The 19,104-nt window shown below is 45.5% G+C and overlaps 1 protein-coding gene across 5 annotated transcripts in view; it reads right to left on the minus strand.

Moving 5' to 3' along the window:
* The window catches only part of LOC110485663 (regulating synaptic membrane exocytosis protein 2), a 216,587-nt gene that overhangs the window by 152,138 nt on the left and 45,345 nt on the right, over nucleotides 1-19,104 (minus strand). For all 5 annotated transcript variants that reach the window (XM_036944152.1, XM_036944163.1, XM_036944190.1 and 2 more), the window contains exons 3-4: nucleotides 11,158-11,389; nucleotides 9,680-9,691 (exon numbers count right to left, since the gene is read on the minus strand). In XM_036944152.1, the coding sequence (XP_036800047.1) occupies nucleotides 9,680-9,691; nucleotides 11,158-11,389 (244 nt within the window). The remainder of the gene's footprint in view (nucleotides 1-9,679; nucleotides 9,692-11,157; nucleotides 11,390-19,104) is intronic.

Genomic DNA, 19,104 nt, shown 5'->3' on the forward strand with positions numbered 1-19,104 from the left:
AATCCAGGAGCCGACAAAAGCCCTGATCCCTCCACCTCAGACGCAGCACAGCCGCCATCAAAGCCCTGGTCTGCTTCGCAAATGGCACCCTTTTCCCTACGTAGTGCACTATGGGCCCTGATCAAAAAGTAGTGCACCATATTTAGCATAGGGTGCCATTTTGGATGCAACCTGATCACTCCGCCTCAGACGCAGCTCATCCAGCCTCACTCTGCCCTAACAACCGCCCACCCTAGTCTGGAGGAGGAGTGATGCCTAGTGGAAAGGAAGAAATGGGCAGCTGCCTCTCTCTCTCTCTCTCTCTCTCTCTCTCTCTCTCTCTCTCTGTCTCTCTCTCTCTCGCTCTCTCTCTCTCTCTCTCTCTCTCTCTCTCTCTCTCTCTCTCTCTCTCTCTCTCTCTCTCTCTCTCTCTCTCTCTCTCTCTCTGTCTCTCTCTCTCTCTCTCTCTCTCTCTCTCTCTCTCTCTCTCTCTCTCTCTCTCTCTCTCTCTCTCTGTCTCTCTCTCTCTCTCTCTCTGTCTCTCTCTCTCTCTCTCTCTCTCTCTCTCTCTCTCTCTGAGGGCGCATGGTGCAGGGCATCAGGGTCCATGAGGATCTCAGCCTGTAGGCTTATGGCCAGTGACTGACAGCAGTGATGTACAGTAGACAGGCAGGCAGCTGCACTCAACCCAGCAGCAGTGTCCTCCAGTCGCTAGTTATAGCCTGACTCTGGCCCTGGTCCTATAGTCAGAGCATTGAGCTGACTCAGTACTGGAGTGCATTACTGTGATTACTATTGGCTGGGCTGGGCTTACACAGCACACTACACAACCCTCCACTGACTTAGTGGCTGGCTAACTGGTTGGCTAACTGGCTGGGGGTCATATGCCTAGTTAAATAAATCATATTCGGAAGGCCATGGCATGACCAATGAGAGGTTGTCTCCTTACCACCACTTACCAGACAATCAGATGTCTGAACCACTGGGGTGGTGGCTACACTCTACTTCCATACTTCTCAAGCACGCATGCACACACACAAACACAACCAGTCACAAGCATGCGCACGCACACGCTACAACGCTACCTCCACACCAGGTCCCACTTCCTGTTCATTACTCCAATCTCCCTCTCTGCTTAAAACTTCTTAGGGATTAGCCCCCTTTTTTTCAATGTTCGCCTAAAATGACATACCCAAATCTAACTGCCTGTAGCTCAGGCCCTGAAGCAAGGATATGTATATTCTTGGTACCATTTGAAGGGAAACACTTTGAAGTTTGTGTAAATGTGAATGGAATGTAGGAGAATATAACACAAGAGATTTGGTAGAAGAAAATACAAAGAAAAAAAATGTGTTTTTTTTTTCTACCACCATCTTTGAAATGCAACCATCTGTAAATAGCCCATCCAACCAAGATGCCTACCTCATCCCCATATTTGTTTTTTGTTTTTTTCTGCTCTTTTGCACACCAGTATTTCTACTTGCACAGCCTCATCCCTCAGAAGTTTTTTAATATAGCCCAGTTCTTTCCCAGATAGAGAGAGCCTTGTACATCAGCCAGCATGGCACGACGTGACCTACTTATTTACTGTTCACAAGTGCAATTTACATAGAGTCAGTTCTCCAATCTGCCAACAATAATGAACCACATTCTGAGCTTCAGACTGTACATGCAGTGGGCTCTTTTATTTCATCAGCACATACCTAATAGTACATTAGTATTCCAAAACAGACCAGGAAGACATACGCACACAGGCCAAATGAATACTGAGCAGGGCATGCTAAGCATAGCTCCGCCTCACACAGCGTTCCTATACAGGACTATATGGTGTAGCATCTGGTCTGCACCCAAACATAACCTGGATGACTAATGCACTAAAAAGTGAAAATGGTGAAAAATATAAGCAGTGGTTGATCACAGTAGAGATGATTGAATGATAAGGTTTTAGGTCGAAGCCATACTCCTTAGTCAGAAGTGGTGTCAGCACACACACACTCACACAGCATGTGCGCTCTAACAGTTTGTCCAGTGATGCAGCAGAGAGCGTCAGTTTGGCCCACTCTGACAGACTACTGTTAGCATCTGTAATAGTCACTAAACCAAACACACATACAAACACACACACACACACACACGCACACAGGTCAAGCAGCTGTACTGATTGCCAGAGGTGTGTTCACTGCAGCCAGACTGCAGTCCCTTCTCCCTCCTTCCCCACTGCCTAACTCTTCACGGCTGAGTGCAGTCAGGGGGATGGGTGTGGGGGAGGAAGGGGAGAGGAAGGGACAGCCCCCCCCAGGCTGGGCCATTTCTCCCTGTGTTTGCACATTTCATAGTCATTGAACCTGCACCCAAATATAGAACATTAAAAAACCTAGTGCTCCAAACATAGGGGAGGAATAAACATGGCATATGTAGCCCACTAAATGTCCCAGCAAACAAGGGACGTCCTGAGGACATTCGGCGACATTCCCACTAGGTCCCTTAAAGGTTTTGGTGCGACATTATCGCACTGACGTTCTGAGAACGTTGCATGATAGTCCCACGGGAATGTTCTCTGGGGGACTTTTTTACAATGTTCTTGGGACATTGTGTCATGGTCTCCTGAATGTCCCCTGAATGTTCTTGGGACATTGTGTCATGGTCCCCTGGAGGTTTTGGCTAGTTCGCGGTTTGTCCGGGGAACGTCCCGAAGGACGTTTTTAGGACGTTCTTTGCATGTTGTGTCATGGTCCCCTGAAGGTCTTGTCTAGTTCCCGGTTTGTCCCGGGAAAGTAATTAAATGGTATGGGGTTTTAAAGTAAGTTAAACATGTTAACCCTTGCAGGGCTGCTGGCCCAGAAGGCATCCCTAGCCACGTCCTCAGAGCATGTGCAGACCAGCTGGCTGGTGTGTTTACAGACATATTTAATCGCTCCCTATCCCAGTCTGTTGTCCCCATATGCTTCAAGATGACTACCATTGTTCCTGTACCCAAGAAGGCAAAGATAACTGAACTAAGTGACTACTGCCACGAAGCACTCACTTCTGTCATCATGAAGTACTTTGAGAAGCTAGTCAAGGATCATATCACCGCCACCTTACCGGCCACCCTAGACCCACTTCAGTTTGCATACCGCCCCAATAGCTCCACAGATGACACAATCGCTATTGCACTGCACACTGCCCTATCCCATCTGGACATAAAGAATACCTATGTAAGAAGGGTGTACACTCAGCCCTCTCCTGTACTCCCTGTTCAGCCACGACTGCATGGCCATGCATGCCTCCAACTCAATCATCAAGTTTGCAGACGACACAACAGTAGTGGGCTTGATCACCAACAACGACGAGACAGCCTACAGGGAGGAGGTGAGGGCACTAGGAGTGTGGTGTCAGGACAACAACCTCTCACTCAACGTCAACAAAACAAAGGATATGATGTTGGACTTTAGGAAACAGCAGAGGGAGCACCCCCCTATCCACATCGAAGGGACAGCAGTGGAGAAGGTGGAAAGTTTTAAGTTCCTCGGCGTACACATCACAGACAAACTGAAATGGTCCACCCACACAGACAGTGTGGTGAAGAAGGTGCAACAGCGCCTCTTCAACTTCAGGAGGCTGAAGAAATTTGGCTTGTCACCCAAAACCCTGATAAACTTTTACAGGTGCACAATCGAGAGCATCCTGTCGGGCTGTATCACCACGTGGTACCGCAACTGCACCGACCTCAACCGCAAGGCTCTCCAGAGGGTGGTGTGGTCTGCACAACGGGTGGTGTGGTCTGCACAATGGTTGCATCACCCGGGGCAAACTACCTGCCCTCCAGGACACCTACAGCACCCAATGTCACAGGAAGGCCAAAAAGATCATCAAGGACAACAACCACCCGAGGCCACTGCCTGTTCACACCTCTATCATCCAAAAGGCGAGGTCAGTACAGGTGCATCAAAGCTAGGACCAAGAGATTGAAAAGCAGCTTCTATCTCAAGGCCATCAGACTGTTAAATATCCATCACTAACTCAGAGAGGCTGCTGCCTACAATGAGACCCAATCACTGGACACTTTAATAAAGATCACTAGTCACTTTATATAATGCCACATTAATAATGTTTACCTATCTTACATCTTACCTATCTTACATATCACCAGTATATACTACAATGAGACCCAATCACTGGACACTTTAATAAAGATCACTAATCACTTTAAATAATGCCACATAGATAATGTTTACCTATCTTACATTACTCATATCACCAGTATATACTATATTGAGACCCAATCACTGGACACTTTAATAAAGATCACTAGTTACTTTAAACAATGCCTCTCTAAATATTGCCACTTTAATAATGTTACATATCTTACATTACTCATATCACATGTATATACTGTACTGTATACTTATACCATCTACTGCACCTTGCCTATGCCGCTCGGCCATCGCTCATCCATATACTTATATGCACATGTTCTCATTCACCACTTTAGATTTGTGTGTATTAGGTAGTTGTTGGGGAATTGTTAGATTACTTGTTAGATTTGTTGGTATTAGGTAGTTATTGGGAAATGTTAGATTGCTTGTTAGATATTACTGCACTGTTGGAACTAGAAGCACAAGCATTTCGCTACGCTCACATTAACATCTGCTAACCATGTGTATGTGACCAATAAAAAAAAGATTTTGATTTGAAGTGATACACTGTTCAGCTAAAATAGTGTAAAAATCTTTACTCAGCGAGATACCTAGTCAGTTGCACAACAGCATGCCTTCAACCAAAATGTGTCCTCTGAAACAGAGAGGTGTGGAGGGGCTGCCTTAAATGACGTACTGCCCCCCGCAGTTGTGCTCCTCAGTTTTGCTCAAGAGCAGAACTGCAGATTTTTCCATCTTACCAGTTTGGCGATTCAAACCAGCGACCTTTCGGTTACTGATGTGTGCTGGAGCATAGGTACTGTATGCTACTGATCTATTGTATTAGGCTACGATGGGTACCATCAAGCTGCTTAGATTGATATGTCATTTGTTATCTAATGTTTTTTCATTTAAATTGAAGGTGGGTTCATACATCCTTATCATCTTTCGCATTTGCATTTGGTCCCATACAAAGATATTATACTCCATATTTTATTCCATCTGTTTACTCCATCTAATCCATCTGGACTTGAATCAATAACTTCTATCTAAGATGAGCATGCCTAGCGTTCAGACAACCTCGTCTGTTGCAAATCTCTACAGCCAAACAATGCTATAGCTTATTTCAAGGGTGGTGCTGTGGTGGTGCTTTCGATGACCAATCTACCGTATGTTCATCACTTTCTAAGAGACAATTTACAGCATTGACTGAAAGTCCTTTAAGATAGAGAGCAGCCTTCAGCTTTCCCAGTTTGTGCTGAGCTTTGTTTAGCTGTCAAGCCTGTGGTGCTACACTACATCAAAGTGAAATGAACAGGGGAGGGAGGAGACAATCGCCTCTTTCTGATACATATGTTCCAGTAGCCAATACTCAGTCAATGAGCTCTCTCTTGTGGCCAAGAAGCAGCACTACACCACAACAGCATCCTACCAAAACAGTTGAGGGGAGCATGATATTATCAAACTTCAAAGCTAAAGGACAATAAAAATACCATGGTGACCATTTTTAACTATTAAGAGAATTGCAACCGTTGTTGCAGTACTTGAGTCCAAATAGTGACTGTTCTTTCGGGGACAAAAACACATACTTGGTATCATATCTTGCAGACTAAATGTATTCCCAACCATCAAATGTTAATGTATCTTGTTCATAGCATTCAGAGAACAAAAATATCACATACTATAAAGAGATGTGCGTCATGGTAAAATATTAATGTGATGGTGAATAGACTGTCATCCGTATCATATTGCCTTTTTCCCTCCCAGTCTCACCTGAACTTAACTGAGCTCATTAAAAACTCATAGTTTAAGGGAACATGTCTGGGGAACATATTGGCTTTGAAACTGAGTTTGCACTTGAGTCGACTGTGTCTGAAACATACAGAACTTAATCCATCATTCGGCACTCCTTTTTCCCCATGCAACACACGTTTTTATGTGTGTTATTAAAAACGTGTGATAAACGATATATAACCTATATAACCTAAGATGAAATATACCACATTCTTCTAAATGTGTGTGTGTAAAGATCTCAAAAAGACAGAGGGAAACACGTGTTAAAGTATGTTTCATGAAACCGTGTAGCCTAAATAGAGGTGAAAGAAGAGCCGACTCTCACATGCTCGACACACCGTCTGGCACGTGGTGCATCACATTTGAATGAGGTTCTAAATTTAGTGTGTCGGGCGCGCGGTAATAATAATAGACTTGATGCATAAATGTATGCCCCGTTATTTTGACCGAAGTTCAGAAAGACTTGAGAGAGAAAGATGAGAGCGGCTTGAGAAATGGAGAGACTGGATTCACACAGAGAGATGGCAGATGTCTTTCACAGACCCCCCCTAAACCCTGTGACATTATTTACAAAGCCAAAGTCTATTTTTGGTATTACTTAGGCATTTGGCATGCAAAGTCGGCTTATCAAAGCGCTGTTCACTGTTTCACACACATTTTAGAAAACACCATATATATTCAGAATTTCAGAGAACATGATGTAATGAGAACTTTCACCGAAAATGAGCACTACATGGCCTAAAACATCCATATAAACGTGTTCAGACTACCAGGCTATAACAAGGTGTTTATAACATGTAGGCATTCATAATAGCATATAATTCATTCATCATTGGTCATATTATCATCTACATTAAAATACTCTGACTACTTATGCAAACAGTGCACAACAGTCTATAGCCTACATGTGCATTGTAAATGCAGTATCCAAACGGCTGATTGTGAGCCCAGCGTATTAAATGACTTGCAGCCAAGACAATCCATTTTACATTTAGCTTACCCATGGTAACGACGGTAAGCATCGTGTCCGTGCAGGAAAAACAATGTATGTAATCCTAATTTGTTGGAAATGTTACGGGGCAGCGTGCAGTAAAATCAGGAGGAGACAGACTGAGGCGCCGACCTTCAACACCGTTCAGCACCGCGGACAGTACCTAGTCGAACAACAGACAGGCAGCTAGCTCTGCTCAATGTAGCCCGCGTGAAGGTTACGCGATGCTAATAATGTATGTGATTTGTCCAGGCTGCAAATAATACCACCCAGTCAGACAGTCTTAAATTCCAACCATAATTATTTTCTAGACAGATTATTTACAGAAAATAACAAAATACGTGTCTGCCACGATGTCAAATAGAAAACGATACAGTCCCTTCATAAATGCAGTAAAGGATTCCAATTTTGAAACGCGGCACACAAAAAAGAAGCATACAGAAGCAGCTTCGTGGGAGGAAAGATGTGCAAGAGTGAGCAATCATGTTTTACCGCCGCTGTATTAGACCTACTAGTTAAGTCTTCATTACTAATAGATGCGGGTGTGAGTCTCCCGCTACCGAGGATTATTCGAGCTCATTATAAATGCAGCGCGTCCCCCCGTGGTGCTGGGCGGCCCAACTGTGCTCAAAGAATCCAGTGTGTGCCCTTACACGCCCGTGACGCTCAGGGACTCACCAAGCTAATTCTGATGCGCCACAACAACGTGTTCTTCTAAATTCACTGGAATATTAGGCTATTTTTACTTTGATGAGTCCAGAAAGATCCAATAAGTGTGAGTTCTGTTCGTTTGCAGCAGAGTGAATGAAAGCTGAGAGCCAAGAGCACCACAGCACATGTGATGTCCTCAAAAGTCATGTTAATCACGAATGACTTGGTCTCAGGAGACTTGATTCCTGAGGCATTTTTTAGCAACATCAGAGGAATTGAAATGTTGAACAGTCCTACTATAAGGACTGAGGAGGGATAGGGATTCTGGGGGTTCAAAAAATGTACATAGTGCACTGTATGTCTTTCAAAGGCTCCATCTATATCTCTAAAATCCTTCCTGGTGTAAGTTTTGTCTACTGTGTAGCAGCTGAGCCGAGACTAGACTGACCTGTGGTTACACATAAAGGCCTTCAGTACTGTCTTATCAGACTGGATGTCCTTCACCTCTTTACTGTAGGCTAATATCAACCAAAGATATATAACAAAATATCATATTTTATTGTCATAACCATGAGTCTGATAGGCTATACTAGACTAAATAAGAAAATAAATCATCTCGGGGCTCAGTTTAATGTAGCTCAAATCCATCTCAAACCTTCACTCCTGATTCTTCTCCTGCCTCTCTGTGAAACTCTCAGCAGCAAGTCTGTCCTATCGTATTCCAGTGTCCAACAGCTCTGTTAGAGGCCCCAGACACTGAGGCGTGTAAATATTGATGCCGTTTCACAGAACAAGAGATCTCTCATCACGGCTACCACTGGTTGTGGGAAGGAAAGAGAATACTGATGGAAAAAGGACAGATTTCACCACCACCACAAGCACCTCTTTGACTGACACACAAGCTTTCAGACGTGACAAGCTACTGCAGGTGGTTGGGCTGACCAAAACATCCCCAACTGAGCTATATAGTCTTAGTTAACGAACTTGCAATAACATAACATCTATTCTTATTATGAGACTCTGAAGAGTGTTGGGTGTGAGTCTGTGTGCACGCGGCGTGTGTGTGTGAACATGAAAGGGCTTTATTGTGTCCAACATGTGTAGGGCTCTGGTCAAAAGTAGTTCACTATATAGGGAATAGGGTGCCATTTGAGACATCGTTTAGGTCCATGGGCCCTGCCCTCAGAGGTCCAGCAGTCGGGCCCCCAGTGACAGCCCCCTTCTTGGGTTGAAAAACTATCTGGTCACACATCCCTGTCTGGGAACCAAACCCCTGGATCAGCTGGCCCTGAGGGCTCCGTGAGGGCTTGGAGCCCTGCAACTAGATACAGGGGAGGCAGTGTCTGTGTAAACAACGTCCCTCTGGCTGAGACAGCAGCACATCTACTGAACGTATGTACACCTCCACCTCCACCCCCACCATCCATCCATCTCCATCTCCATTCCTCTACTGCACCTCCTCCACATCCAGACCAGTAATAACAACTGTTTTCCTTTCAAATACTTTAGCTGCATGTGCCATTTGGGATGCAACCAATGTATTTTCATGGCCAAGAAGACAGATCGCTACAATACCAGGCTAACAGTGGGCAGGGCAGCAGTGGGCCTATCCTCCTATCCTTTGATCTGATCCCAGGGCAGATCTGCCAACACTCCCACTACTCATCACACTGTCCCAAGCCTACTGCTGCTGCTGCCTCCTGCCAGCCCACAGCCACGACTCAACACCATCTGTAGGCTACAACTCTGGAGGAAACCCATCCTCCACCCATAATCAGTCAACAACAAAGACAGACAGGCAGCCTTGGCAGCCGACGGACGGAAGGTCCCGTGGAGGTGGACTCTCAGCTCAGTCATAGCTGTTAAGGGAAAACTTTGACAGGGATTTGGTACAAACTTTGCACTGAAAATGGAACAAAGACACCAAAATATATTTTCTGACATATACTTTATATGTTCCATTTTGGTCTGGCCTTCAACATGATATGATTGACTCACAGATGTGATTGGTCAAAAATCATGTGTTCAGGGTACTGTATGTGTATATTACAGTCTGAGAAGCATCTTATGGGGGCGAAGGAGTGATGCTTCTATTCAGACTTTTCTTAGTCGAGATGCGAAAAAGGTTGGAAAAGGATTTGCTAACCACTTTGTCCTCCTGTTGCAATTCCGCGAGAGCAGGAATGCAGCAGACAGAGATAGAGGGAGTGAAAGACAGGGACAGAGAGAGAGAGAGGAAGAAAGGAACGGGGAGAAAGATTGTGAGTGACATTAGTACACTTTGACACATCGCATTCCGACAGTGAGGGTATTGGACGGCACCAAGCATAAACACTCAGTCACATAATAATAAATCAAGGCTTACTCTGTAGGAGGATTTCACAACAAGGTTAGTTAGTTAGACAGTGGAGCAGCATGGTAATACACAGCAGACATGAGATTTGGGGCTGTTGTGAGACGCCAGGGGAGAAGCTCCCCCCAGTGGTAAAGAAAGAGATTTACATATGACATAATTAGGAGACCCTCTTATCCAGAGCTACTGCGGTTAAGTGCCTTGCTCAAGGGCACATCGACTCTGGGATTCAAACCAGCAGCCTTTCGACTACTGGCCCAACACTTTTAAATGTTTTTTTTCACCCCTTTTTTCTCCCCAATATCGTGGTATCCAATTGGTAGTAGTTAGTCTTGTCTCATCGCTGCAACTTCCGTATGGACTCGGGAGAGGTGAAGGTCGAGAGCCATGCGTCCTCCGAAACACAACCCAACCAAGCCGCACTGCTTCTTGACACAATGCCCTTCCAACCCGCACCAATGTGTCGGAGGAAACACCGTACACCTGGCGACCGTGGCAGCATGCACTGCGCCAAGCCCGCCACAGGAGTCGCTAGTGCGCGATTAGATAAGGCTATCCCTTGACAAGGCTAACCCGGACGACGCTGGGCCAAATGTGTGCCGCACCTCCTCCCGGTCGCGGCCGGCTGCGACAGATCCTGGACTCAAACCCAGAATCTCTAGTGGCACAGCTGGCACAGCTAGCACTGCGATGCAGTGCCTTAGACTCCTGTGCAACTCGGGAGGCCCTGCCCAACACTTATAACTACTAGGCTACCTGACGCCATGCTAAAAACAAGACCTGAAGAAATCACTGCATCTAGAATCATCCTTCACCAGATTCACAGTCATGCAGAGAATATGAATGGGAGAAACATTGGTAGGAGTTGGTATATGGTATAGATCGTCAGTAGGGATGTGTTGTGAGCTGCACCACTGTCTGTATCTGGCTTGAGGCCCAGTTTCTGATTTCACACTAATGTTTCATAACCCAGTGGAGGATTTGATTTGAGACAGAAATGAATGTACTAGTCAGGCTATTTTTGGGACCCAAGAGAGAGAGTATCAGCAAAAAAACACTCTCTCACGACAGCTGGACTGGACTGGCCTGCATGTGATTGTATAAAACGAATTGTATTGACAAATTACTTCCACCTTCTCACTGTAATCTTACAAGAGGACAATCACTACAAAACATTTTTCCAGGTATGCATGCGTGTGTGTGTGTGCGTGCGTGCGTGAGTGAATTCATAGACACAGACAAACAGAGGTAGCTAGGCTCAACCTCCTCACCTTATTTGACCGCAGAGACACTCGTCCTCCGCACCGAGCACAGAATTTCGTTTGGCAATATGAACAGAGGTGGCCGCAGCCGTCAGCGAATTTGGTTTTGTGGCAAATCCCGCAGGTAGGAGAGTCGTTGGGGTTCTTCTGGGGTTCTCCTGTCGTCCCCGTCTGCGGGGTCGTATCATCCCCCATCTTCTTCACCTGGTCCTTGTAGCTCTCAAACTGCTGGTGCAACTTCCTGCAAGGAAGGAAGCAAGAGAGGAGCGCAGTTAGGAAAAGATCAGTTCAGAACAGAAACGTTGTCCTAAATGGCTCTCTAGTCCCTAGTTCCGTTAAAGTGCACTACTTTCGTCAGAGTATAACAATGCACTTCAGGGGATAGGAAGTCATTTCAGATGTCTTTGTGCTGTAGCTAACTGCAGGATGTTGTGTGAAGTCCATTAGTGTTGGTAGACAGCAAAGCAGCGTATGTAGCTCTGATTCCTTTCTAAGAGAAATGGAGGGAACACTTTCTATGAGGAACATGCTTTATAATGGCCTTGATTATATATACTTATAGAAAGTGTAACCAAAAGGTTTTGTCAACCAAATAACCTACAGTTTGTTACACACAACTGTCAGAGAAATGTTTGTATGTTCTGCATTGCATATTGTTGTACTGTCACTATAGTTCTCCATTCACATAGAGTTGCACCCATCTTTACTGAAACAAGGCGGGCCAGGTAGGAAGGTATAGAGTTTGCATCACAAGTTTAAAAGCCTAACTTAATTCCACTTACTCAGGTTCCCGGAGTTTAATGAATCATTTGTACCTGTGTTTCTATTTCAGGGCGGGGCCCGAGACGTAAGCTAATACAGCCCTCCAAATGTCAATGCCCACACTTCAGTGGAAAGAACACATCACATCTGTTTTTCACAGCAACAACATCATGACTGGGTAGCCCTACACTACAGCATCCATCCAACCATCGGGCTAACAGTGCCTTTAGACAGTGCAGAGGAATCAGACTATTGAGTAGGCCTCCATGTGGATTACTGAAACAACGGCACCCTTCAAAAGACTTTGTATACGTCCCAAATGGCATCCTATTCCCTACACAGTGCACTACTTTTGACTAGTGCCCTGTGGGAAAAGGGTGGCAAATTAAAAAAAAGGGGGTCATTTGGAAGGAAGCTTTTAGCTCAACGTTCTCTTTTAATCTGCACCGCCTGCTCAAAACACTAGATGTACATTCAGTGTCATCTTTTCCTATACTCTCCCAATGCACCCACATATGACAGGTCCAATCGGACCTGAGGACCAGAGGACCCTGAAACGCTACCTCACACAGACAGACCAGCATGCATTTTGTATGACACATGTCAATCGGGTGTATCCTTAGAAACTAAAACCCTGGCTGACTTCATGATATGGCGTTTAGAATTGGTTTCGTCTCCACATTTTCCCCTGCAACATTCATTAGTCACGTGAATTATTAACCAGAGCTATCCTTTTTACCGTCCGTATGCATGGCCTGGTGTCGCATAGGTGATAAACATGCTGCCTCTTCTTTCCCACAAACAGGCCTTTTCTTTAGATCCCAAATGTAATTGGCGCGTGACTCGATGTGGCTGGGCCTTGTCTGATGACGATCACCCTGCTGAACACTAGATAGAGACGGGACCCTGGATGGCACCTCTCTGTGTCACACTGCCACGCTGCTCTGCCCACTCCGAATGAACACTGGGCTACTACTGTCACTATGTACTGAACACAGATTAGACGTGGGACGTGGTGGTGTGGTGTTGTTTAACACACAGACAAACACACAGACACCAGAAAAAGTCTACAGACAGAAGACTTGTTAATGGTATGTGCATATTGGGTAGCAGTGTCTGCTGTTTAGGGCAGGGGTTCTCGAAATGGGGTCCGACGCCAGACACACAAAAAAATAATACTTCAAACCACAGATTCAATTTGGGCCAAGGGATCCGTGGAATAAGTTCAGATGGTGTAATACAATGCAATAAAATACAATGTAACATAATTCATCTACAACTTGTGTTCTTAACCCTGGGTCACATGGGCTTGGGAGGCTACCAGGGATTTTGGTATCCACAGTGCCCCACCAATTAATTTTTTTTCAACTTCATACTATATGTATTATGTTCTTGTATTCTGCAAAAAAATTATGTTTTTACCTAAATGCACTGTACTTTAAAACTGGAATCCTTAGTTGCTACATTCATTTTTGGTATGGAATACCATGATATACCAATTGAGTCTTGAAGAATATAACTCCTAAATGCCTCATGAGTTTAGTTCAACTGTCTTAGCCCATCAGAACACAAAATAGCTTGTTTTACTCCAATGTTTGTAAACAATGTAAATGTAAACAAACACTGTATAGCCTCAGAACATTAGTAAAACTATCATTTTGATATCATGGATGGTCAGTCCTTGCATCCATAGCTCTGTCTATGAATTTGAGAGTGGTTACATTTCTCCAGGCCCATCCCCCAGCTTTTTACTAAAACAGAGGCGGAATGACCGCTTTGTTATTGTTTCAGTTAAGGACTCCAGCTTTACGCTTTAAAATTGCTACGTTTTCTCTCTGCCTCATGGCAAAATGTGTAGAATTGCAGGATATTAGCTTAGATGCTGTAACAACAAAAAATCTCTCTGTTCCATGACAAAATGTCTAAAACGGCAAGAAATTAGCTTGAAAACTGCAACTTTTTGGTCTCCGATGTAACGCTCGTCGTGAGTGGAAGAAGAGGAGGACCAATGCGCAGCGTGGTAAGTGTCCATATTGTTTTAATAAGAATACTGAACACTGAACAAAAACAATAAAACAACAAAACAAACAGTCCTGAACAGGGAAGCAAAACACAGAACAGAAAATAATCTCCCACAAAACACAGGTGGGAAAGGGTTACCTAAGTATGATTCTCAATCAGAGACAACGAACAACACCTGCCTCTGATTGAGAACCATACCAGGTCAAACACAAAACCACAACATAGAAAAAAGAACATAGACTACCCACCCAACTCACGCCCTGATCATACTAAAACAAATACATAACAAAAGAACTAAGGTCAGAACGTGACAGTAATCCCCCCCAAAGGTGCAGACTCCGGCCGCAAAACCTGAACCTATAGGGGAGGGTCTGGGTGGGCGTCTGTCCCGCGGTGGCGGCTCTGGCGCGGACGTGGACCCTACTCCATCATAGTCTCGGCCCACTTAAGTGGCGCCTTGGGAGCGGCAACCCTCGGCGCCGACCTCGGACTGGGGACCCCTGCAGCGGGCCCCGAATGGACAGGAGATTCCGGCGGCACCGGACAGGCGGGAGACTCCGGCAGCGCCGGAGGGAAGGGAGATTCCGCCAGAGCCGGAGGGAAGGGCGATTCCGGCAGCACCGGCGTGAAGGGCGACTCCGGCAGCTCCTGACTGACGGACGGCTCCGGCAGCTCCTGACAGACGGGCCGCTCTGGTAGCTCAGGACAGACGGGCGGCTCTTGCAGCTCAGGACAGACGGGCGGCTCTGGCAGCTCAGGACAGACGGGTGGCTCTGGCAGCTCAGGACAGACGGGCGGCTCTGGCAGCTCAGGACAGACGGGCGGCTTTGGCAGCTCAGGACAGACGGGCGGCTTTGGCAGCTCAGGACAGACGGGCGGCTCTGGCAGCTCAGGACAGACGGGCGGCTCTGGCAGCTCAGGACAGACGGGCGGCTCTGGCAGCTCAGGACAGACGGGTGGCTCTGGTAGCTCAGGACAGACGGGTGGCTCTGGCAGCTCAGGACAGACGGGTGGCTCTGGCAGCTCAGGACAGACGGGTGGCTCTGGCAGCTCAGGACAGACGGGCGGACCTGGAGGGAAGAGACGGAGAGACAGCCTGGTGCGTGGGGCTGCCACAGGACCCACCAAGCTGGGGAGACCTACAGGAGGCCTGGTGCTTGGAGGAGGCACCGGATGTACCGGGCCGTGGGGGATTACTGGAGCCCTGGTGCGCAGCCTTGGCACCACTCCTCCCGGCTGGATCACCATTTTAGCCCGGACCATCCAGAGTGCAGGCACAGGTTGAACCGAGCTGTGGGTGAGCACTGGAGATCTGGTGCATACCACTCGCACCTCTCCCTTAGGCTCCATAACCACATTCGCCTGGGACGGGTGGAGCGCAGGCATAGGATGCACTGCACCCTCCCAGCGCCCCGGAGACACAGCACGCAGCGCCGGCGCAGGATACCCTGGGTCGAAACGGCGTACTGGAGACCAAACATGCTGGGCTGGCATAACACGCCCTGGCTGGATGCCTACTCTCGCATGGCACTTGCTGGGGGCTGGCCTATAGCTGCCTCCTCATATTGCCGCCGCTCAGCTTTCGCTGCCTCCAGCTCTGCCTTGGGGCGGCGATATTCCCCAGCCTGTGCCCAGGGTCCTTTTCCGTCCAAAATCTCCTCCCATGTCCACGAGTCCGGAGATCGCTGCTGCCCAATACCACGCTGCTTGGTCCTTGGTTGGTGGGTGATTCTGTAACGCTCGTCGTGGGTGGAAGAAGAGGAGGACCAATGCGCAGCGTGGTAAATGTCCATATTGTTTTAATAAGAATACTGAACACTGAACAAAAACAATAAAACAACAAAACAAACAGTCCTGAACAGGGAAGCAAAACACAGAACAGAAAATAATCTCCCACAAAACACAGGTGGGAAAGGGTTACCTAAGTATGATTCTCAATCAGAGACAACAAATGACACCTGCCTCTGATTGAGAACCATACCAGGTCAAACACAAAACCACAACATAGAAAAAAGAACATAAACTACCCACCCAACTCACGCCCTGACCATACTAAAACAAAGACATAACAAAATAACTATAAGGTCAGAACGTGACATCCGTTGCCAAGAGGTGGGTCTTTAAAATGTTTCTTCCCACAGTCTGAGACGTGGATTGTCCGGCCATGCACTACCGAAGTCATAGTAAAACTCCTTGCTATTTTTATCTCACTCGAGTTATGGGGGATCCCTGATGAATTTGTTATTGCAAAAGGGGTTACTGGCCCCAAAAAGTTTGAGAACCGCTGGTTTAGTGGGCATATAGAGGCTTCTAGATTCACTATTGAGAGTCACTAGAGAGCTGCCATTCAAGATGCAACTCTCTCTAAACCAGGAAGAGGGTTAGGAAGAGGAGAGGGGTAGGAAGAGATAGGGAGAAGAAGAAAGAGAGGGAAAGGAGGGGTAGGTAGAGGAGATGGCCAGGGAAAATATGGAGAGGAATAGATTGAGAAGGAGGAGGAGAGAAATAGAGGAGGAGAAAGGGGGAGGAGAGGGGTGTATTGAGAGGTTCAGGCAGCTGGTGGATGGCTCCCGTTCCTCATCCGTCTCCCTCTCGGTCAAACCTGGTCAAACACGCATGACACAGCTGACATGTAATCATATGCTGCTCATTGTATCAGCTCTGGCTGTCTATCCGACCCTTCTTACCTCTGAACCACACTAACACAGGCTGCATAAACAGGCCGAAACATGAGCCCTGCCCTGTCCTCTACTGTATACCATATGACGGAGCTAACATAGTATCCCTACCAGGACCCAGCCAAGACCGGAAACTCAATACGTGTCTGCCTGTTGGCCTTAAGTATGAACTCAGGAGGTTATTTTATCAAGACATGACTTTTAAATGATTAAAATTGTGTTCCTTGTGGATGTCAGACTGAGTGACATAACATTGATGTCACCATCTGATGTCATGTTTCTGTGATATAGCACAATCACGGTGCTATATCACAGAAACAAGACGCATTTATTCAACCACAATGCAATATTGATATAATCTGTTCCTATTGTAGCACTATTACAGTTTTAAAATGTAAATGGCTGTCACTTAATCCAAAAATGTATCATGCATTTTATAGATTACATTTCTTGTATTCTTCACCATAGTAAAATAAACCTAAAGACTATGGTCATTTTCCTGAAGAAAAATTGTGTGCTTGCTCCAGCTGTCCAAAAGTATAATTTGAAAGCAGAATTGACTCTTGGCCATAGGCAGCGCGTACATAAGGTTTATCCTAAAGTAAAATGAATTAATTGCCAAAATTATATAGCCTAATACAGAATAGTCTACACAAAAATACATAAAATCATTACTACACCAAAAAGCTTCTTAAAAATAATAAAAACCTGTGGATTGTTTAAATCGCATATCCGGAAGGGTCCTCAATTTGGGCAGCGTGCACGGCAAATACCGAATAGATGATTGTTGAGTTGCGAATGTCAGCGAAAGAGAGGCCCAGCCAGGCATATCGCAATATTTCAAAATACAATCGCGTGAAAACTTCGGTGGAACAGCAAATGGCTATTTTTGTATGGAGAACACCATCAAAAGACTAATCTGCCTTTTATAAAAATTCCCAATTTATTTGAGCGAATAGTAACCTATTTTAGCGGAGCATCGGCCGTATCCCCGGTGAGTGTGCATATTCACTGTCTTTATCATTGGGTCAGTTTTTGGACAATCATTTCCTCTTCCATATTGTCTTTCTGGCTCCTCTTTTCGTAGACCTATTAGATAGTATTGACCTATTAGATAGTATTGACCTATTAGATAGTATTGACCTATTAGATAGTATTGACCTATTAGATAGTATTGACCTATTAGATTTTTATTGATCTGTTTGACAGTCAGCAGAGTTTAAGATACCCTGTAATTTTTGTCGTAATAAAAGATTCAGCTATGTATGTACGAGCCTCAAGCTCTACAGTACAGTGAAGGCTCTTGACTCTGTGTATCATGCAGGCCTTCGTTTTGTCACAAATCAGAGATGTCTATATAACTCTCCATTGTGATCTGTCGGATGAACATCAATAGTAACACGCAGGCTCCAACACTGGCAAGTTCTAATTTATAAGGTCATTTTAGGAAAACTACAATTTTATCTATCCTCTCTTCTAGCTTGAAATAAAAACACATACAAGCTCAGATCTCAATCTTGTTTATAGGCTAAGAGTCACGGAAATTTGAACTGAGCATGGAAAAAGGTCCTGTCATTACACAGCCCCCTTGTCATGGAATTCCCTCCAAAACAACATAAAACTCAATGACCTGGTGTCCCTGGAGAAGGAACAGGTTGTTCAGACATGTCATTGTTTCTAGTTGTCACCCCATGTCAATAATTTGCCATGCCTTATATAAGGAAGAACTTTGTTTTACTACACACACACACACACACACACACACATCCACTGTTTGTTTGCTGTTGTATTTGTGCTGTTGCCAGTGACTTCTGTCTGTGTTGTCCGTTTTGGCTTACAAAGTTTTTGTCCCAGCCCAGGAGGCTTTTTGCCTCTTGCCAGGCCATCGTTGTAAATAAGAATTTGTTCTTATTGACTTGCCTGGTTAGATAAAGGTTCAATAAAAAATACATCTCCAGTCATATAAAGTGTAGTAGAATTGCATGAAATGTGTTTATAAAAGCCCATATATTTCCCAAACAGTGATTGAGTTATATTATTAGCATAAATCATGACTATCCCATCGACTCATCACATTGGAAATAGCAGACTATCTTACATAAGTCTGCAAAAGTGGTGATGCATGGAATGCTTTATTATAAAGGAACATTTTTATGGTGAAAATGAGCTTCCCCAAAATTGAGACTCACGCGCCGCCTATGCTCTTGGCAGTATCTGACAGGTCAGAGGTCAAACATGTTGTACAGACCACACTAGTCAGCCATACTGTATGTTTAGGCATCCTACAGTAACTGTCTGGTTCAGGGGCAGACAGTGCACATCTTACTTACGTCTCAGGCTCAGACACAGGCTCAGGCTCCTTCTCATTTTGGGACTTTTGCTGAGGTTGCAGAACGTTATTTACCAGCTCAGTGATCCCACTAAAGGGACTAAACCACCTGTTCAAATAAGTAAGCAAACAACGTGACTGTACACCACACCACAGAAAGATGAA

This window comes from Oncorhynchus mykiss, chromosome 2 (genome assembly GCF_013265735.2).
Source record: "Oncorhynchus mykiss isolate Arlee chromosome 2, USDA_OmykA_1.1, whole genome shotgun sequence".
In the NCBI taxonomy this organism is placed as follows: domain Eukaryota; kingdom Metazoa; phylum Chordata; class Actinopteri; order Salmoniformes; family Salmonidae; genus Oncorhynchus; species Oncorhynchus mykiss.